Below are 22,855 nucleotides of genomic sequence, written 5' to 3'. Positions count from 1 at the left end.
CTGGTGGGACAGCCTCCAATTTTCTGTTTGCCCAGGACAACAATAAATCTTAATCCACACTGGTAACCTCTGTACCTAGTCTAAGACAATTCAAAATATTCTCATATTAAAGCTTCCTACATGGCTGCACAGTGAATTTATTCAAAGTCATCACTGTGGGATCAGATTAAGACAGGGGTCCTACAGGTCTATCAGTAGGGTCTCAGTTTCTTGAACTGAATGATTATGTCAGAACCTAAGCTCTTTTATGAATAGCACTCAAACTGCAGGAGATTTAATGGGTATAAAGTATACAGTAATATTACAATTTACCATAGTAATGAGGGTTTAATCCAGTTTTCATGTTTTATGGCTTGAAGCATATACCACCCCCTCCCCCCCATTACCCCATGACTGTCTCATGAAAACAGATGTTACTCCCATCAGGTATTAACCCTGCCAGAATCCATTTCCATAGGAGTGTCTAATAGGCAAGACTCTTATGGAGGAAAGGCCTGCTCATTTATTAAACATGCTACCTTGTCGTGTGTTTTGCAGTTCATAATCCCATTGATGAGTCAAAATGAGATCATGTTTATTGGAAAAAGAAGTTGTGATTTCCTCATTCTACTTAATGGTTTCATGGTGTGGTTCAGTAGTGAAAGCTGCAGTTATTATGGTTGGGAAACGGAGCTTTTGTATTCTCACCATAAAATCTGTATTGCATTTTCTAGGATGTCATTTTTGTAATGTGTTTATATATATATATATTTTGCTCATATCACACCTATGTACATTTTATATCACATAAGGAAAAAAAAAACTACTGGAGCTGAAGATTTCCATGGTAACAAACATAATTTCATTTCCTTTGTTTTCTGAGGCAAGCAACATGGAGGGCTGCTAGGAGGGTTGTTTTATTAATTTGTGACACTGGATTTCAAAAGGTTAGTCAACATTACAGAGCATGTGGTCACACTACTACAACCTAAACACCAGCTCCAACTCTGGCTAGGGCTCGAGAGAGTAGACAAAGAAAACTAGTTTCTTATTTGAAATAAAATGAAATAAGAGCAATGAAAAAATATAGGCCAACAGTACACCAATCATGAAAATAATGAATATGAAAAATGAGGCTTGAAACGTTTACATAAAATGTAGTCATGTTTAGCAGGGTTACTGCTTCAGAAAACTAGGAGCAATTTGGAAAAGTGTCTTCGAATATTTTGGTAACTAAGTTATTACTCCTTGCATACCTCTTTTATTTTTCTATCCCTCTATTCCTTCCTTTTTCCCCTTTATTAGTTATTCTTTGTGACAGACCATGTACATACTTCAGGTTGCCATGTATAGTTGATATCTATGTATTTCTAAGTTTTGTGGTGCATTTGCAAAATCAAGAAAAATAATTTTAAAATAATTTTAAAAGCAATAGAAGTCAAGAAGCATTAAAAAAGCAAGTGCTGGCAATGGGTTTGATGTATTAGCTTGATGTATATTCTAATACTATTTTATCAAGTTAAACTCTTTGTAAAATCATGTATTTGTCTATTCATTAAGATATATGCTTTATAAATTGTAGCTATTCTCATTGGGTCACCAAAGCTGTATCAGTATAAGACTGCAGTGGTTTTCACAATTATATTTATTGTATACAGGCATTTGGATGATGATCTGAATGCTATTTACTTGCATTTAGAAACCATTCAAGTATAAAAGGACGTCTTTAGTTTTCATAAATATTTCATGCATATTTAATTAGATAAGCTGCCTAACTTTTGACTTTTTGAAAACTCAAGAATGTTGGAAAAATAATATAATGTTTGCATAGTGGGTTTGTGGGAATGTGTACACACACATATATAATGTAAAGATCTAGCATTGTATTGATATATACTAATTTCTTAATGATTTAAATCTGCATAAACCACTAAGTCAGTGGAACTGTTCCAGTTTGTATAAAATGGGGGCGTGGGCTCCTGTGTGTGGATGTATAATGCATATTCATATCCATATTACTCCACAAAAAACTAAGACTGAAAAATATGAAATAAACTATTTGGGTTTTATTTATTTTGGTGGATAAAGCTGGGTTTTTACAGATGTTAGAAACCTTGAGAACACTGTGTAGGATTAAATATTAGCATCAAATTCTAGCAAACTTAATATGAAATATTTATTAAATGTTATTATATGCTTATTATTCTGATAAATGTTTTTGAGGCTGCCTTTCTACCATTTCATTTAAATTCATGATTAGCAAAGAGTTTATAAACTTATAGGACACAGGATCACCATATCATGGTAATAGGGCTGCTTGAACCCCTGATCCATTTCTGGGCTACTTGAATGCACCCTGTCAGATGGCAATCCTGGTTCTATGACCTGACGGTGGAATGTTGCAGTTCTGCCACTCTTAGCTCAGGAACTGAGTACAATCCTCCATCTATATCAACTGTTTATTATCATGCATTTCTTTCCTTCAGGAGCTTATGATCCTGAAATAAATAAAAGAAAGTATTCACACATGAACCACTCCCAAGATCAACATACCTCCTAAACAAGCATGTATTTTTCAGGAGTTTATGATTAGTGTTCTAGAATGATAAAAAATGTTCTTAAAACAAAGAGGTCTTTTTAGCAAATAAAACAAAACATTAGAGAAATTTTGAAACCAACAGATTTATATGTGTTTAGGTTCCTCTAATGTTATGCTTCAATGCAAGCTAAAATACATAGACTTTTCTTTTTGAAGGATGAGAAAAAAGACCCAAAGTACATTCTCTTATTGAGGCCTAGAACTTTAGGGATCCTGGCTTCCATTTCTATATATCCTTGCTTTTTCTCTCCAGGAAAAAATCTTCTCTAAAAGTTCCCTCCACCCTCTGTATGTATTTGAGCATAATTATTATATTGCTCAGTACTTTTTTGTTATTGGACTTCGGGGGTCTTCATTTTACTTTTGAGTGGCTTTTCTCAATTGGCTAGTTTAGTTACTTAAGGTCCTTGGGACACTTAGAATGCATTAACTGCACTTAAAACACAAGTATCTGCATTCAAGTAGTAAAATGTGCTAAGTCATATCTTAGCAAAGTGATGCCTTTTTGCACAAAGAGTTTATCCAATGTGTATTAAGTAATGTGTATTCAGACAGCTCCACAGAGATAATATGAGCAATTTTGCAGTCCTCACCCAGACATGACATCAGCCAGGGATGTCTGTGCTCTACCAACCATCCACCATCACACTAGAGTCAGTTCAAGACTCCAGTATGGTTCCAGGGCTGGGACTGACAATCAGCTGATTGTGGATCCCACTATGCCATACTACACCTGAATCTTAAACCATCCCTGGTATGTGCTGGGACTGATACCAACAGTCATCTGATTGTCAGTTCCAGCCCTGAGTGCACTTGAGTCTTGAACTGGCCCTAGCGTGGTGCCAGGCACCTTGAACCAGTTGTGGTGTATGCCAGGACTAGGACTGACAATCAGCTAAATGTCAGTCCCAGCACCAGCACCACACTGGAGTCTTGAACTGTCTCTAGTGCAGTGCAAACCTGGGTTTTAGGAGCTGCAAACATGAGCAGCCAGGGTCATGAATGGACTCTAGTGCAGGGCTCAGACCATTTCAAGATTCCAGCACAATGTGAGGACTAGGACGAGCAATCAGCAAGCTGGAGATTGTTAGCGATCACAGTAAACCTTACCGTGCAACTTCCAAACACGCATTCCAACTTAATACATCACAGTAATGTTTACTGAGCACATCTACACAGAAAGCTTTACTAATTAGCTAGACTAATGTGTAGTAAAGCTTCAGCATCTACACGTGCACAGGACCTACTGTGCAATAAATTAAGCTAATATCCCATTTGCTAGTACCAACAAATAAAGGTACTAGATTAACAGTGCATTAGCTACCACGCAGTATTGTATGTGTAGACACTGACTGGGAGTAATTGCTCCCTGTCAGCCTAGGCAGCAGGAGGCCACATGTGGCTGGTGGATCAGGGAGTGGGCGAGCAGGGACAGGGGATGGAGCTGTCCATGGCTCCAGTACAGAGCTTGAGATCACAGTGCCATCACAGTGGGTGGCACTGACTTGGGGTGATGCACCATGACTGAGTGGCAGCAGCACCCTGATCTCTCGCCTCACTTTCCTTGTTGAGGGGATGGGGGAGCTCTCTGTCCCTGCAGCACAGAGAGCTTCCCCATCCATGCAGTGCATGTCCAATTTGAATCCTGCTCCTGTGTCTCCCCCCTCCCAGTCCCAGAGCTGCTTACCTCAACATGTCTCACCCTGGTCCTGGCACTCCTCAGCCCTCCAGGCATGGGCAGGGAGCAGGAGCCAACTGGGGTGTATGCCTATGTGGCCAGTGGCAGGGCTGAGGGGAAAGAGAAGCTCTCTGTCCCTGGCCCAGTGTTGTGGGGGCAGAGAGCTCCCTGTCCACTCAGCAAGCTAAGCAAGGGAAGAGCTCAAGCTGCTGCTTTTGCTTGGCTGTGGAACACTACACCTTGTCAACACCATCAAGCTGGGCTATGATCCCAAGCTTCATGCACCTGGGAGCTGGCCCCTGCTACAGGACAGCTCCTCTCCACTCCCCTGGCCCTGCCAGCTGAGGTCAGTCCTGGGCTCCAGAGCTGGAGCTCCCCCTGGCTGCTTCAGGGGGGCAGAGCAGGGCAGGGGGGCAGGAGCAGCCCTAGAGTCAACTTCTCCTATTGGGAGCAAATTAGCTCCTGACACAGGCACATATGTAGACACGTTCCTGGGCACAGTTTATTGCACCTTATTTTAATGTGCAGTAACCTTAAGGTAGATTCACTGCGCCCACTGTGATCTAAATAAAGCACCTTCTATGTTTCTCATGCAACAAGGCCCTAGGGGCATTTATACACCTGATCCAAGAGGCATGGGGGAGCGCTTTAATTGGTATAGCTCCGAGAACTGCACTAATTAAAAACACCCAGAACATCAGGTATATCAGCATCCCCATGCTGAAAAATGGTGGCAGGTGCTTTGAACAAGGTTTAGTTTAAAGCACCCTGTTGCTATTTTCAGCGCTGGGACACTGATACATGTGATGTTGGAAGGTGCTGGAACATATTAATTTCAATTAATTGCCTCTGCTCCAAAATGCTGGAATTACAGTGCGTCAGAGCAAGCTCCCTGCACATGTATACAAGTCCTAGGACTACTCCTGTGATAGCTGCTCCATTATTTGGAAAGTAGACCTATCCTGCCTTTCTGGCTTGCAATCATTCACCTCATGACTGTGAAGGACAGTTCTGAAACTCTCTGCTTCTCTGATATTCCAGCATACCACCTCAGAAATGTGATGCATAAAACATTCCTGAAGTTAGGATCCAGATAAGCATTCATAAGTGAGTACCTTGGGAACCTATTCAAACTCCAAGATAGTCTTCAAGGCCTGGCATACTAGCTTCTTAAGAACCCGCTGGATTTTTTTTAATTTTTTTTTGGGGGGGGGGGGTTGTAATAAAGAAAGCATGCACACATGAACCACTCTGTGGGCATTTCACAATAACCCTGGCACAGTTTGTGCTGGAGTTCATTGCTCCCAGGGACAGCATTTACATGTGCACCCAAAACTGCAGAAAGTTGAGCTAGGTCAGAGAAGCTCCAGTGGCAGGGGGCCTCAGGACCATGGCCGTTTTCACCCAGCTCAGTGTGCTGTGGAGGGGCTGGCTGGGACATGAGTGTGCTTCAGTTCAGAGCTAACTAGCAGCCAGCCCCTGCACTGAAGTATCTTCATGCCCCAGCCATCTGGAACAGCATCTACACATGCATTGCAATGGAATAAATATTTCTGTCATAGGACAGTACTTGTATTGGGAAGCACTAACCTAAGTAAGAGTTAATTAGTTTAGTCTAGCCTAATAGCTCTGCATGTGTAGACAAGTAAATCTTTACTGTGAAGCTAATTAGACAACTTGCAGTAAGTGTCTCATGTAGATGCACCCTATGAGACCAATGTATCTCTTAAATGAGCATGCCCAGCTATCAATTTCCTGCTTACTTTATAAAGAAGGAAGTGAGTACAGACCAGATTTTAGATTCTTTCTAAAGGTAAAAACTCCAGGGTCAGATTTTGAAGCTTTAAGCATTTCATTTTCCTTTTTCCTTTGGAAAAAGACTGTTTGATCTAAAATAGCATTTAAATTAGTCTCTTAATTTGGACTCCAGGCTTTTGTATTTTGTTGTAAATGAAAGTATGCTTTTCAAATGAAAGAAACCCAAAATTAATTTGTTAAATCTTACAATGAATCTCTGCTCCAGGTTCCTTTTCAATATTAATATTAATTTTACTCACACAAAAGTAAAAGTGATAAAAGGGGTGTCAGTGAGAAAGAAACTAAAACTAACTTTTACTTTGAAAACAGTGAGAACTTTCTGAGTAACTATTCTCAGTGTTTGTCTCACTTAACATAAATACTAAAAATAATAATACTATTAATATGTGGCATGATTTGATTCTAGTCCATATTCACTATGTTAATGTACCACAATAATATTATTAGTCCACATTCACTGCGTTAATTTACCACAATAATATTATTCCTGATCATCTGGCTCTTTAGCTCATAAGGTTTCTTTCACTTTTCACACTGAAGGTTACAGAAAAGTGCAATCTGAAAGAATTCCCTAGCACAGGTACAAAATAAAATTAATTAAACAAATAAAAATTACAAATTGCATGACTGTTCTTAAAATAAAATGTGTTCTCTCATTAGAAAACTTCTGGCTTACTAATGGCTAAACACTATCCTGTGATGGGTTAGTACATTTTCACTGTTAGCCACCTCTGAGTTTAATACTGCTAATAAAATTGTCCATGTACAAGCATGTTTTCTAATGGCATGCAATAAGTTGCAATTAATTAATTAAACCTTTCTGCCTGCTAAATGAGGGCAGAAGCACAAGGCAATATTGTAGCTACTGTCTTTCAATATCGTGGGTATTACATTAGGGGTGCCCTCAAGCCTATATGTACTGACCATGCATAATATAAACTCTTAAATAGCCTAAGGTTGTACCTGCCTCTTAGCCACCCCAGTCTGCAGTGTTTTTCAGACTTACCCATGTGCTGAACACTACAAAGACCAGAAGTCCACCAGCAGCAAAGCAACAACTACCTGTTCCTGACTTCAGACCCTTCCATTTCTGACTTTCTGGTTCTTCTGCCCATAAATAGAGCCAAGCACAGAAAAGACAAGATGTGGGCAAGCCTAGAAAGACTCTGCTCAAGGAACACAGAGTACAACATATCTCTCAAGACCTCAAGACTTTGCACGGGATTCTGCTGCTTAGAAATGTCACTTCCAGTTCCACTTCCATCTCAAAACCATGTATAGGTGCAGTTCAGGAGATATCCACCTACAAAGCATCTTTAGGGTTCCAGTAATGGCAAGGAGATGCCAAGTGTGAAGCCTACACTAATTAAGTGGAGCTGCATGTGAACTGTACAGAAGTTCAGGACAGACCAATCTAAAAATGGCTGACCTGATCTTAATCAGGAGTGGGCAACATTTTTGGGACTGCCCCAAAAAACCAAGAACCTCAACTTGTTAAATATTGGAGTACCAGGGGCGGATGATGGAGGAGCTGTAAGGGGCCTGATCCTTGTTGTGGCAGTGCAGCACCAGCCCCTTCCCTACTGTCTGCCCTGAGGAACAGGTGCACCTGCCACCAGCAACGAACTGCGGCAGATCTCCATGGACCCCAGTACACCTGCTTGTGCAGTCTTCCTGCTGCCTGCTTTGAGCAGCCTAGGCTCTGTGGCAGGCAGCAGGAGCCTGTTCAGAACCCAGGCCATTTGTGGCAGGCAGCCAGAAGGCTGCAAGCAGCTGCACCAGGGTCCCAAGAGCCCCGACCCAGCTTGTTGCCAGTGGCAAGTGCACGTACATCTCGGGGCAGACTAGAGAAGGAGACAGGGCTGCACTGCCACAACAAAGATTGGGCCCTTGTGCTACCCCCTCCCCTTCTCCCCTCCCTCACCACACTCTGGTGCCCATGTCAGGTGTTACCAATCCCTGATCTAAGTGTGTTGTCTACAAAGGACCAACTCACAGGATCATAATGAATTTTAGTTTATTGGATAGGATATGAAGTTACCAATAAAATCATAAATGCAAACCCATGTCATTCAAACCTATGTAGTATAGTGTATAGTAGCTGCTGTAGTGATTGTGAGAGCACTGGTGTCAGAATATCTACCTATCCAAGGCCCTGGAGTCTGCTGTTGATGGCCAGCTTCTTTTAAGGTGATGTCTTCTCCAGAAGGGAGTCACCTGCTTGTCCTTCTGTCTCGGTAAGACAGGTGCTGGATGAGAGGGCACCACCGAGGGTCACGCTTCGCTGACTTTTATCCCTTTCTGGCAGACTTGTGTGACCCCTCAGCATCATCTTGGCTACCCAATCCAGAAGTCAATGTCCCACGTAGGTCTTGAGTAGTACCTGACAGCTGTTAGTCACAGGGGTCTCTGCCTGCTGGTACCTGAAGTTTCAGGAGTCCATCCTTGACTTATTCACTGTATTGTCATGGGTTACAGGAATAGTCCATATGGGGAGTGCTTAGTTCCAGGAATCAATTCCTTGGCTTGATTAGTTTAAAACAGCTTGTAGAGTAGAGTTTTGTAATGGTAAGTGGCTAGGCTATTGTCAATTAACAGCAAGAGGTACTTGGTTTGTCATTCATACTTGCATTCATTCAAGGCACTGCCCAATATAGCAGATTGTATCATTTTGCAATTACAGTTTCAATGCATTTTTTTAACAGTGGTCCAGGGTGTAACTTCGTTCTACAGGGAGCACTTTCCTTAAGGGTTTGAAAGTATAAAATATAAAATACAGAATGCCATGGTAAATATAAGACAGATGAAATATATAAATGTATTGTGAAGTAGTGAGGATCAAAGGCTACTGGGAACAGTAACTGAGTTAGGTTAGCACAGGATATATTCACAGTCTTTGCAGTGGACATTTTAGTTCTTTTGTTTTCTTTAGTGACGCTGAGCTTAATTGATATGTAGATATAGTTTCTAGGTTTCTCCTACAGAAAGCCACTTCAGCTTTCTGGCTTGCTCTGAGCCTTGCAACACCCATGCAATGAGTGTGCTAAGTCTGCCAATACTGAGAAGGAAAATAAATGCACAAAATGGGGGGCAGGGTATAAGGGTTGCAGGCAAGAAGGGGCTTCTGTTATATCAGTGTCCAGAAGGGAAATGTACAAAGTAGGCTTTCTGCTACAAGTGTACTTCTGAGGTAGTCTGACTTAGCTTGGGTCCAGTGAGACTGATCTAACTGAACCTCTCTGCACAGTTCCCAGCACAGCCTCAGGGCTGGGAAAGCCTAGCTGCTGGCACCAGACAAGGGCTGCACTTTTCCTATCCTCTCCCTGGCACTGGGCACCCCCCTCACCCTATCCCAAACAGACAGCTCCCCTTCCAATGGACCAGCCAGTCCCACCACCCCAGCCCACCTAACCCCCATCCCACAAGCCCCTCCTGGTGCCAGTTTTATCAGTGTTTGCTAATGCCAGGAGTGAGGAAGTAAGTTAGAGTGGGGGGGAGGGTTTAAGGGGTAGGTTCACTGGGAAGCAGTTGTTCATCTAGGGATGGGGGGGGTCACGGGACTAAAAATAGCCCCTGGTCCCAGGGGGTGGGACAAAGAGCCACCCTGATCTGCAAGCCCCCCTGATCCCACCAAACCCTCCAGGACCCCAGCAACCCACCCCCTACCTGCCTGACCCCCCATCCCATCTCTGGACCTCCTATATTCTCCCAACCCCTTACTAAGCTCCCCATCCCAACTTATCTTAGATCAGGGGTCTATTTTAAACTCAATCTAACCTTCCCCTAACTTCCCCAAATGTCTCTATGCAACCTTAATGTTGCACTCTATTCTGGGTATCATCACTAAAAAAAAAAAAAAAAATACCAGTGAAATATTCTTCTGACAGAATGGGAGTAAAATGCAAAATGCACCAGTCCTTTATTTATGGCATGACCAAGCAGAATAAATTTAGTAGTAAATCTTCAGGCATTCACTTATTCTCCTACTGATTGCTCCATAACTAAAATATAATAGTCACCTTGGCATTGTAAAGTAGCACTTGTTCCCATAATTAAGAAATTATAACCTAATAATAGATGCAAACAGAGAAGAAATTATCCATTGAAAAATGCGGCATGGGAGATGGGTCATTGTAATAGGTGAAATTATTATTTGTGCTTAGTGTATGCTCTAAAATAAGTCTTTTAGGAAGTGTAGAGAGACCACAGTTCCTATATTCCCAGCGTGTGCTCTTTTTTTTCTGTGAGGTACCATATGCTGGGTATGAATAAAACAAAGGAGCATAGACACAAGATATAACTACGAAATAGCAGAAAGTTTGTTACCTATTTCTGAATGTAGTTTCAGTTTTTTGTAAAATGTTTATCTTCAGACTCTTAACCCATTAACCCAGTGCTGTTCATCAAAAATAAATTTATGCCACAACCTATCTCCCAAATAATCTAGTTGGCCATTGACTTCAAGCAATGTAAATCTGATGGTGTTTTGTTTTGTTTAGATTTATTTTTCTGTTCCTTGGCATTACGGAATAGATAATACTTCGTCAGTTGGTTATACATTTCTGCTTGTTTGTTAGTTTCATTATTGTGATTTCATAGGATCAGAAAAAAATAAATTTGGGCCTATGAGCTAATTCCTGAGTCTATAGCCTTGTGATGTATATGTGAGTTGCTCCTGTCTTTGAGTACATTAGGAGCCACTGTAGGCTGTTTTTAGCCAGCTGCTGCTTTATGTATAGCTGCAAAAACTTATTTGCTGTGTAGAAAGAAGCAGATACACATCTTGAAGCTTTCTTTATTTCCACTGCCTTTCCTTTTTTTGATCTGAGAGCTGCTTTTGGTTTTATTTTATCTGAGGTTAATATGCTTGTTTCAGTGGTTGGGAACACTGCAATAGCAGGCATGAAGCTGTGATAATTCAGTTTAGATGCTACATGAATATTGTCATAATTAGCAAATCTTGATAAATGGTGACCACTAGCAGCATATCCTCATGTCTGACTGATGACAATGGGAGCTGCTGATGCTCAGTACATCTTTAGATTTGTTTCTTAAAGTGGAAAAATAATGCCAAATAGTAACTTGAAAACTTGTTTTCCTTTATCAACTTGCTCAGGACATAATACAATCTGTACAACGCAAGCCTCTGTCATTACTTAAAATTTCTAGGTCATTTTTTTAAGTGTGTGGAAATCTAATCTTCCCTTTTGCATACATTCATGATGATAAATGGTCTGATCTAAGTTATGACTCTGCTGCTGCTCCCTCAGAAATACTGTGTGATCCACAAGATCTGGTTTACAGTGAGCTGCTCTGGTTTCAGTGTTGTCCACTTATACAGTTTTTCTGACTCCCATGATCATATTAACTAAGAATTTTTATATACCATCTTAACATCTCTTTAGTATTTGAACTAGAAGAATGTATTTATAGCATGCAGTAATGGGATTGTGCTAGGAGTGCTATCTCATTGCACTGGAAGTAATTTATTATTATTATATATTGTGGGTGTCAGTGAAGTGAATTTATACTTTGCTGCCACCACCAGGTTACAGACATTTTACTAGTAAAGAATTCTGCTGTCCTTTTATTTCCCTCGAACTCCTTCACACAAGAGTAGAGCTAGAAAATTTTAATGTTATTTTTCAGAGAGGAGAAAATACAATTTCTGCTGCTTTCTCTTTTTGAATTAATATAGCCATTGGGCCTCATACATCTCTCCTGGGAAGACTGATTTAACCAATGGCATTATGCCTTGGTGTTCCGTCTACTTAGTGATTTTTTTTTTTACATCATCATTTCCTTCTTACTAGAGAGAAGAGCTGATTTTCTCTATAAATTCCTTCTCCCAATATTTAAAATAAGTGTAATATCCCCACCCCCGGGCTTAGTTGGCTAACATTGTATGGTATGTAACCTAGTCGCGTTCCCCTCCTCTCCCCCACCCCTCGATTGTTAGTCCCTCGCTCGGGCGCTTTGTATTTCCATCTCAACTTTGTCATCTTTTTCCTGTATTCCCCATCCAAAACATCTACTAATAAAAGTCAATCAGTTCTACAAATATTCCTGCTATTTTTATTCATAGTTTTAATGTTTTCCTGTTTACTGAAGATATTATTTGAATCTACTGTGAAATAGTCTCTGTTGCCACTTGATCAAACAGACAAAGTATTAAAATTCTAGTGAAGATGCAAGATCAGTTGATGGCCTCTGATCCACAAAGAATTGTCGCAAATATGTCCCAAATGCAAAAATAATCTGACCTTGTTGGCTAAATTCACACACCCAAGAACTGAGTCAACTGGGACTCTAATTAGCGTTCTATTCATTTCATACTTGTTTTTTGAACAAAGATAAGCCTTCACCCTCTAATGCCTTTACTGATTTGACTTTAAAAGAAAACATATCAAATGAAAATGAGAGAATTGCATATTACTAGATCAAAGCTCAGAAACATAGCGTGTTTAGTAGGTTACATTCTTGGAACCAAACTGACTACTGGAATTAGCAGAGCAACACCATTGAAGTCAAATAAGTTTTCTGTAGTAAATTTACCTTTAGGCCTCAGTTCAAAAAAGTCTTACATTAACATTTTTTTAAATGGCCCAGGATCATAAATTTACAGATGTTTTTCTGCTTCCATCCATTACAGTCCTTCAGAAATTCTACAGAGGTCATTGGTAGTAGGTAGACTCACTATTACATTCAATTTATTAATTATGGATAATCAAGAATAAAAGCCAGCCACCTCAGAAGTCCCAGGTCAAAGGAACTTTCAGGTACCTGGTAAAAAGGAAACTGATAGATAATTCCATTACAGATTAAGAAAATCATGATTTGTTCGGTTGTAACTTTTATTGGACCAACTATATAATTGAGAGAGCTATTAGAAAAGCTTTGAGGCACAAAATACCCTACTGAGGTCACAAATGGAGCTGACTAAATAAGTAAAATATTTTTTGAGGACACTTAGGACTTTTCTTCATTTTTTAAAAAATGCACTGTTATAACTATGTCAGTTTAGGTAGTGCTGATGTGGTAGCCGTGACAGTACAGGAAAGATGAGAGAAGCAAGGATTTTTGTGGGTGATATCTTTATGGGACCAACTGCTTGGTTAGGATAGATATAGACAGGCAGTGCATTCTTCTTAAAGGTCTAGAGAAAAGCAGGCACAGCTAAATCACCCTGGAAACTGTTTTATTCTTCCACTGTACTGTCTTTTCTCTCAGGTCTAAAGATGAATGCATTGTATACAAAAGCTTGTCTAAGTCTATCTTCACCATGCTGCTGGTCCAATAAAGATATCACCCACAGAAATACTTGCCTCTCTCCTATGTCAGTTTAAGAATTTTAAATACTGAATATGTTCATTTAGAAATTGAAGGAATCAGTACTTAGAAGAGAAGGGAATAATAAGAAGAGAACAAAGTCAGGTTATGGGTAGGACTCTGTTGCCCTTTGTGCACCTAAATGGCAGTTTTCCTGTTGGATAAATGGATCTTTTGGAACTTGCATGAATTTACAATTCTATTGCTTTCTATTACATGGGTAATCTGGATGCATATGTGTATGTATATATACTGACAATACTTAGTAGGCTAAGCACTAGCTGGGCAGCTGGTTAGGTACATTAGCACACCCAGTGATGAGTGTAAGTCACAGAATTGTAGTCTGAAAATATCCCATGATAGTAGGTGTTAGAGGAGGAAGAAGAGAATAATGATGACAGTTTTCCTATGTTCAGCTCCAGTACCTGAATGGTTCGGGTGCTTGAATTCAGAGGGGTTTTGAACCAGTATATCCCATTCCTGAGCAAGTGCCCTAATCACTCAACTACTAAGACTACCACATGGAAGGTTCCTCCTCTGCCTGTTTTTGTCCAAGGCTGGCACCCATATATGTATTTATATAACTGCATACCTGCCCAGCTAGCATATAGCCAACCATGCATGCTCAGGATATGAACAAATACTTGTGCCTAAGCTGTGCGGGTAATATAATCATAAATGATAAATAAGTGCCAAAAATACCACTTAGGCAGCTAGGTAAGTGCACAAAGGGTAATAGAATTCTGTACTGTGTGTCTTTTTTTCCATATAAATCTACAGTCTAGTTCCTTCTCCTAATTGTAACCCCTAAGTACTGTCTTCTATTTGCACATATACCAGGCAGAAAATCTTGTCATATTTTGATCTTAATTTCCCTGTGGGGTACAACTGTATAGCTTTTAAAGAGAAGTGAAGTTCACTCTCCCCTTTTTTATATCACCAGTTTTACTATTTCACTATTTTATTTTACCTCAGTGAAGTTCCATTCAAAAACCTCATGTAAAATGTACCTGCTATATTCTGCTGTCCCAAATGAGCATACATATTATGTATGGAAAGATTCAGAAACACAAGACATTTTCCTAAGCATAAGCTAACAGAAAACATTGGCTTCTGAGAAACTAAACACAGACAGAATAAATAATTTAAAGGCAAGACATTGTCTACAACCTTCTGGAAGGTTTCAAAGAAAAGGTAATTACTTCTATAGCTAGGTATGAAATCACTTATATGGAAGTGACTAAGTTAGTGTGTGTATTAAGGGTTAGATCTACAAAGAAACATAGGAGTTGCAATTACTGATATGACCTTTTGCAAAAAAACAGCTCAGATTTCTTTTGTCCAGAGATATTCTTCAGTCAGATTTTCCAGTAGAGTGAATTATTACATAATGCTATTAAGGGAAATACTGCTTCTCAATGAAGGCAATGACTGCTGTTTTGTACAGAGCTTCTTCCTTTTGCTGTTCTGAGAAACCTAAGACTCTTCAAGAAACAGGTGAAGAATACCCAGACTAACTATTGCAGTTTGGTTTAAGCAGTTATGAATATACTGAAGCAAAGCTTTTGATGCCTATGGAACTTCACTGGTAAAAATATAGCCATTTAAGAAGGGGCAGGGCTGGATCTAGAGAGGGTACAATGGTGTGGTTATACACTCCCTTTCTGCCCATACAGCAGAAGCAGCAGAAGTTTCAAAGAAGGTAAGAACTACCCGCTCTGTGCTCAGAGGCACATATCCCCCTTCCCCTCCCACCCTCTGCCTTCCCATGCCCCCCTCCATCACCTACCACTGCTGTCCCTGGAGCACGGGGAGCACCAGAGCCACTCCTTCTGGGATGTGTAGGGGCTGGGCTCAGCCCAAGATGTTGGCACTGGATTTATGACCCAGACACCTTGTTCTGGATGGACTCAAACCCGCAGACTGACCACAACCTCTCCATTCGATAATAGGTGAATTTTGTTGATACACAGTGGTAGCAGGTAAGAATAATGCAAACTATTCTATAACTATGGGTCCCAGGGTTCACAGAGTCAAGGTATATCTGGCAAGTACGTGAGCTTCCCTCTGAGATTCTCTCATGAATGTCAGTTGTCAGCAACCTGGAGGTTGGAGGCTGAGGCCTACCTCCTCCCTCCTTCAGTGGGGTGGGTGAGACAGGCTGGTGGCGTGCCCTCTGTCCTTAGTGGCCTTCTTGGGAACCCTTTGCTGCTCTGAAATACCTCCTTTTGTATCATTTTCCCTGTGTGATGACTCTTTGTCTCTGGGCATCACTGATTGGTCTTCCTGTGGTTGTCAAACTGTCCATGTTCTGTCCTCTCAGCATATTTCTTTATTTCACAAACCCATCGCATGCATTCATCCAAACTTGGTTCTTTCCGGTTTCTCCTAATTTGGTCTATGTACAAAAACTGGAAAACTTAAGGGCCCTGCAATTGGGCACTGTGATCTGGCCAACATGGCAGAACCCCTTATCTCCGTTATGGAACAGTGTGGTACATGTCTTCAGTTTCCCATCCTGTATCTGCTTGTTGCTTGCCTGTGTAGGACACAGTGGTCCTTGAAGGAGACTTTGCCAGAAACAGGCTTTTAGAAATCAAGTAACCCTTGCCATTACCCTGGACCATTGTTCTAATGCAATACCTACTTTACCTGCAAACTAATTCCCAAAAAGCAAACCTCTAATACCATTTTCTAGCCAACACAGGACAGCAGCAGCAAGTGAGCATATTCCCCATCATTATACCTGGTCCCAGGCTGATGGGGAGCACCCAGGGGGAGCAGGCACAGTGAAGGGGAATCCACCTGTCACTTCCACCACCACTACCATGGTCCCAGGCTGAGCCTAACCCTTGCACATCTTGGCTGGAGTAGCTCCCCCCACCCCCAGGACAGCAGAGACACCAACAGTTGCAGGCAGGGGAGGAAGAATGAGATGGGAGGGAACAGGGATGGAAGGGGATGTGCCTCTAACCAGGGAAGGAAAAGGAGCAGGGAGAATTCTTATCTTCTTCAGAACTTAGAAAGGTCCAAGCTGCTACTCCTGTGGTACAGTCTGCCCACCCCAGTGGGGGTTAGTTGTGGGGGAGAGAAAGCTGGAAACAGGGTTGCAGCCACCTCTGCAACATCATTTGCTGCTTCTGCACCACGTTTGTAAAATTCTGGATCTTTGCCCCTAGAAAGGGGTATTGAGGAGTTTTTACCCTGTTGGACTTCTATGTCTTCATTCACCTAAGTCCCACTTGGGAACTTGAATCTTTCTGTGCATCTTGGCTTAATCCTATGAACTTGCCCATTGTGAACTGTTCCACTGTTCTAAAAGCCTGAAAAGGCTAAGACTGAAATGAATGTTTGTGTAGTTAAACAGTACTGTCCTTTCTCTCATGACAAGCTTGATTTTGGGTGCTGTTTAAATGTTGTGTTTCCTCATTCACTTGCATTTAGGGAAAATGAGTCTCCCATCTGTAGATCTATATCTGCTACATTCTTTCTCAGTCAGTAATCATTTAGGGAAAAATAACTCTACTAGTCTGCACATAAGTGGTTATGTATGCATTGGGACTTCCGTTTTCTTTACAAACTGGTTTTAAATTGAGACACTGGACATATAAGTAATCTGATGTATAACAGCCTTCCATAAAATAATTAAGTATCAACGAGCAGGTTTTCCTAGTTTCTGTGAATTCTACAATATTAATGTGCAAATCACTTTTTCTGAAAATATATTTTCGCTGACTCTGTTCTGATTAGACCCAGCACGTGCATTTTAAAATAAAATTACAAAAAAAGGAAAGGAGAAAGGACAGGACCACAGTTAATAAGAAGATGCTAATTAGTAACAGTAGCTTTATGGGCTAATTAATGTCACTAATTGGCATTGCTGTCACCAATTAAAGATACCTGTTTATATTTTAAGCATTAGCCTCCAATGAAAAATATTTAAAGTGTTCTGTCCCAGGGGATGATATTTTCATAAAATGTGAATTGCCATCTCCAAACATGTCTAACTTATTTCATATGATGGTAATTTGAAAACAGGAGATAGATCTTCTTCCTTATTTTATGTCAGAAGTTGTTTTCCTTATTAGGTTAGAGAACTTGGGGAGAAGCATCACTGGAATTGCTTCTTACTTTATTTGTGTTAGGATCATCTTTCTTCCTTTAAGGTTTCAATATACTTGTATAATGTTTATCTGATCTCTTGCTTAACTTGTCCGCTAGTTCCCTTGGCTCAAGCATAATGAGAAAAAAGAATCCCTAATAAACCTCATTATGTAAAAATTCTTGTGAGTTTTAGTTCCCTGAACATATGCAGTCCAACTACAGCACTGATATATGTGTAAATTATAATGCACAATCTGTGACAGTTCAATATCATATACATTTTAATGGTAGCTCGTGTCCATTTTCAAAACGCTAAAATGTGTGTGTCAGATGCTTTAGTGGATGATTTGCCACTCATGTTTGCTTTGTCTTTTAGCTCCAGACCAGTTTGACTGAACCAATGACATTATCCAAGTCAATTTCACTTCCTCGTAGTGCATACTGGCATCATATTACCAGGCAGAACAGCGTTGGAGAAATCTACAGTTTACAAGGCAAGTAGCTTTAAAAATAAATTGGCATGTCCATTAGCTTCCTTCACATTGACCAGAATTCATGCAAATTGCTTTCCATTTGCATTGGTTGTTTTTTCTCCATTTCAGTTTATCAGTTGTCAGGAACCCCAGTGGGACTCCTAAGATTTACAGTGGACATTTTTATCGTTTTGTAAAACTAATGGTGAAAATTACTTCTAGAATTGCCATGTAGATGAGCAGCCACTTTGTGATAGGGACTTAAATAAAACACTGTACTATGTGTCTTATCAGTATGCAAGGAATAGCAGATGTCAGGGAGCCCTTCATAGTATGTTCTACTTAGAGTTTCTGTCTTTCACCTCCTTTTCTTGAGCAGTTGGTATATGTATTATAGAGGCTAACTTCTGGGTGTCCAGTTAAATCTATGTAAAACTGTTGTATTAGTTTCAAAGCTAAAATAACAGCAGCTAGAATAACTGTGATTTTTGGTAATGTGCTTACATTTTTAGGTGAATAATTTACCCTGTGTTAGCTAACTAGCGGACTGATTTTGAGAGCTGATGAGATAGATGGGCAGTGCACTCTAGCGTATAAGATACTGTACCGTGGCTCAGGTGAACTAAACTTATTCTCAGGTCTAACAATGAGCTGCTGTGTGTGACACTTGAAAAATATATCCATTTCCTTATGTCTCTGATTCTCCTTCCATTTTTAGTTAGTGAGCTCTCTGAGCAAGTTTTTATTTTATTATGTGTTTGTATAATATCTAGCACAGTGAGGCCTTTATTTTAGTAGAGGTTTCCAGGTGTTCCAATTAACAGAAATTATTAATACAAGTGATGATGATGAGTAACAGCAGATGCTAGTGATTTGCATGTCATGATACAAAATTTTATGCACTTAAAAATATAAACTCTGACTAACAATTATAATGTTTTCATGAAAATTAGAAAAAAGAAAAACAAAATTTGCAGGTGATCTGTCCCTTTGCATAATTTAACCGGGTTGTCAGGCTTACCTATTCATAAAACGTTTGAAAAAAATCAATTTATTGCCATAACCAGGCATTACAAAGTACCAGGTAGTATTCTTGTCAGATAGCAAAAGTACTTTCCACAAGAAAATATTTTACATATTTTTATTTTAAAAGAATTACCATAATTACTCAACTAGAAGACAATGAAGATTATAAGGTGACCCCCCCCCCCAATAATTAGCTTCTATATGTGGAAAATTTATAAATTTGTTATAATTTTCCAGGTATAGAATCTAATTATTAGATGCTTACCTCGAATTTGTCCCCTTCCTACAGTTAGAACATTATAAACTAGGGTCTAATAAATTCCAAATCACTTGAGCAAAGCCCAAGAGTAAAATTCCAAAATTTTACTGAGCCAAACTCAGTCATTAAATCTGTTTGGCTGTACCATCTGACAAGTATTTTCCCTCCCAGGCCCATCAATGTAGGATTTCAGATGCTCCTCAAATCCATGGCAGGCATCCTACGTGCAAGCACCAGGTCTGGAAGCCTTGGAGTTCAGAGGCCCCCCTAGTTTTGCTTGCTTCTAGTCAAAAGACCAAGGAGCAAGCTAGGTAGAAAACAAAAGGAATACCTCATTGCCACAAAATGCCTGGAATGCAAGGGCCACGTCTCACCCTATAACTTTAACTTTGTTAGTAAATGTTAAAAAGGGTAGTTACAGAGTTGAAGGGGTAGGAGAAAATACAAATATCTGGACAAGGGTGGCTATGTAGTACAGGGTTGGGGGAAGGGAACGACTAAGTATAGTCGTATATAGTAAGGATGTAGTCTACTTAGCCTGGGGGTGGGTTTGGGCAGAGGATGAGGAGCTAAAAGGCACAACATATACAGAGAAGAGAAAATACAAAGTGCCTTATGCAAGGAAGCCACATTGTTAAAGAGTGGTGGGTTTTAAGAAACATGCACAAGTACATGTACTAGCATGTGGGGTACAATTGCGGAAGTGTTGGAGAGTCCAAATATAAGTGTCCTAGGTTATGATCCCTTGGTGGGGGAAGGATTGGGGGACAGTGACAGCAATCAGGTCATCTCTTCTGGGTCACTTCTAGCTGATGGTCTATTAGAGTCTATATACTGGCACTCACCCATGAGTGTATAAATTGAGTCCAACAGATGAACAGCTATTGCAAAGGTTTCAAACAAGAGCAAACATCCATATAGTTGAAGGATGTAAGTCTTGAATTCAGATCCTGATGGGAATTTCTTTAACAGAATACAGCATTTCTCTCTTCTGGTACCTCATCCAAAAAGGTTAACTAAGTCAGAAAGACGGTAACAAATCAAACACTCCCAATGTTTTATATTAGAAACTTAGTCCTGAATTTCAAAATATTACAAGACTTCCTAGCTAAAACATTATAGTTAAAAGTTAATATAGGTGCACTATACCTAAATTATATATAAGGGTTCCCACACACAACTAGCAAGGTCAAGTATTTTATATCCAAAGCATTCTTCACATTCAGGGAAATAAAAATCATTTCATTGTGACAGACAACAGAAGGGAGTTTACTTGCCTGGCTCTTTTGTTTTTCTGTCTGTTTACTTAACTGTCTTGAAAATCAAGTCATTTAATCAAAAGACATTTTGAAGTTAATGGTCAAAAACATTTTAATAATGGATCAGTTTGGATTACTTTACTCCTATCTTCAATATTTACATGTTTTAGTGTAGTGATGCCTATAAATAGAATGTAGCTGTGCTCAGATGTTCCAATTTTTGTTATGTTCCTTTTGTATTATATATATTTTTTAAGTTCTTTGACATATTACCATTTTTGGCAGTATGCCGATATGATATATGCCTTGCATTCATGATAATGATACAGCTGTTTGGAACACGGTTCATTCCCTGTCATATCTCGTTTCTCAAATAGCTGATCTATGTAATACAGTACAAGTATAACCAAGATGTAGAAAATATGGATAGACATGCATAAATGCATTATATATGCAATGGCATATATAATATTTATAACAATTAGGTTCCTAGGAGACAGTATGTTAAATGCATTTTTAAACAATGAGAAATTCTGCATTATGGACAATTGTAGGTTTACTTATTCTTATTGAGCATCAAATAAATACTTTAGTATTTAGAATAAGTGTTCGCTTGACTTACATATAGTATAATGAGTGCAACTGAAGAAAGAAGGTGAAATTTGTTGTTAGGGGATCAGCAGTACATGCAGAAGCCAAGATATCTGAAACCTGAGTGGTCTGTACTTCCTATGTACCTTTATCCTCTTCGTCTATATCTTCCTTGTATTCATTCCTCAAACTGCATAACACTTCGTGTAACACTGACCTTGCAGAGTCAGTAAAGATGTCTTTTCTACAACACTATCAGGCTGCTGCTTTCTGATAATTAAACATTGTACATCCATGAAGAGGCAAGTATGAGCATAAGGTACACTCTTTCTGTGTCTTCCTAGACTCCTTATATTGCTTATTCAAGCTCAGCAGAGACATTGCACTCCATGGGGATAGTGCCCATTCCTTCACAGATGTGGGTGGAAATTTGTATAGCAGAGGGAGTATGTGAGCATAACCACTAACCACTAATTGTTAGCATACCAGCCAGCAGAGCTGAGCAGCTGCAGAGAGAGAATTTGCTAGTGGCATGATCAAGTAATAGATTACTACATTTTTTAGAAAATGGGTGAAAGGGAAGGAAATTTGACTCTAGGATCACAGTTCCTACTCTAGACTATTTCTTGCACTGTGCTGTTAGGTGTTGTCAGTACTTTGAGCTAAGAGCAGTATCTCAGCCTAATTTAAATGAACCTCACTGTGGGTGAGAAACACGTGAAAGAAAAACTATCTGCTTCTAGATACAATCATTCCTGGCCTCTTAAGGGTAAAATTACACATTACACTTACTAAGGGCACATAAAACATGAATATCTTTACAGTGTCTTAAAGGTCTTTGACTCATGCTAAGTATCCGCTGACGGTCTCAAAGTTATGCCACCTCAGGAAAGGCTTAACTCTGGCCTGTGCTACCTAACTCATTTTTGGGTAACTTCAGTCAGCTCCACGGAAATAAAATGAGCAATTTGCAGTCCTCCATAATCCCAGGATGCACTGCTCCAAGCCCCTTCCATCAAGACCAGGGTTAGTATCCAGCCTGATTCAGTGCTGAATCTCCAAATTGAATCATGAGATCCTTTAATCTCTCTGAATCAAATCAGAACCCTCCAAATTGATTTTTAGTGATTCAGAAAGATTTGACAATTCAGACATAGGCACAGCTTTAAATGTTTTTCCTACATACCTTAAGGTACCAAGTGGCTCATGAATGCTGTGATGGTGGGGCAGATGGAGCATCCCACAGGAGTGCTGGGGTGGTCCCCAGTGCACTCGGCAGCAGACTTGAGAGTGGACAAGAAGCACTTCCAGTCAACTTATGGGTCTGCTGGGGAGCGCACTGGGGGGGCCCCCCAGTCCCCTCCCAGCTCAGCAATTGGTGCCTCCTGGGTCTGGGGTGGGCACCTAGGGTCCCCCTGCAGCTGATCACTGAGCCAGGGGGGTGGGGGCCCTGCATGGTCAGTGGAAGACCCAGAAGTGGACCAGAAGTACCCAGTCCACTTCCAGGTTTGCCACCGAGCACATGGTGGGGGGGGTGGGCCTGCGCTTCAGCGGGACACTCTATCCGCCTCAGCATCGCAGCGATTACAAGCCGCACCTGTACCTCAAGGTATGTAGAAAAAACATTTAAAGCTGTGTCTATGGCTGAATCATTGATTTTTTCCAAATCAGAATTGAATCTTCAGATTTGGATTTAACCAAATCAAATCAGGACAGTGATCCAAATCAGTGAATCGAATC

General features: G+C 40.2%; 1 protein-coding gene across 1 annotated transcript in view; it reads left to right on the top strand.

The window, feature by feature from the left end:
* The window catches only part of DOK6 (docking protein 6), a 473,746-nt gene that overhangs the window by 362,656 nt on the left and 88,235 nt on the right, over positions 1-22,855 (top strand). Inside the window, exon 7 of the mRNA XM_019545244.1 lies at positions 17,884-18,001. Within this exon, the coding sequence (XP_019400789.1) occupies positions 17,884-18,001 (118 nt within the window). The remainder of the gene's footprint in view (positions 1-17,883; positions 18,002-22,855) is intronic.

Source organism: Crocodylus porosus, unplaced genomic scaffold, assembly GCF_001723895.1.
Source record: "Crocodylus porosus isolate Cpor-Errol unplaced genomic scaffold, CroPor_comp1, whole genome shotgun sequence".
Lineage (NCBI taxonomy): Eukaryota > Metazoa > Chordata > Crocodylia > Crocodylidae > Crocodylus > Crocodylus porosus.
This window is presented reverse-complemented; position numbering and strand designations above follow the sequence as displayed.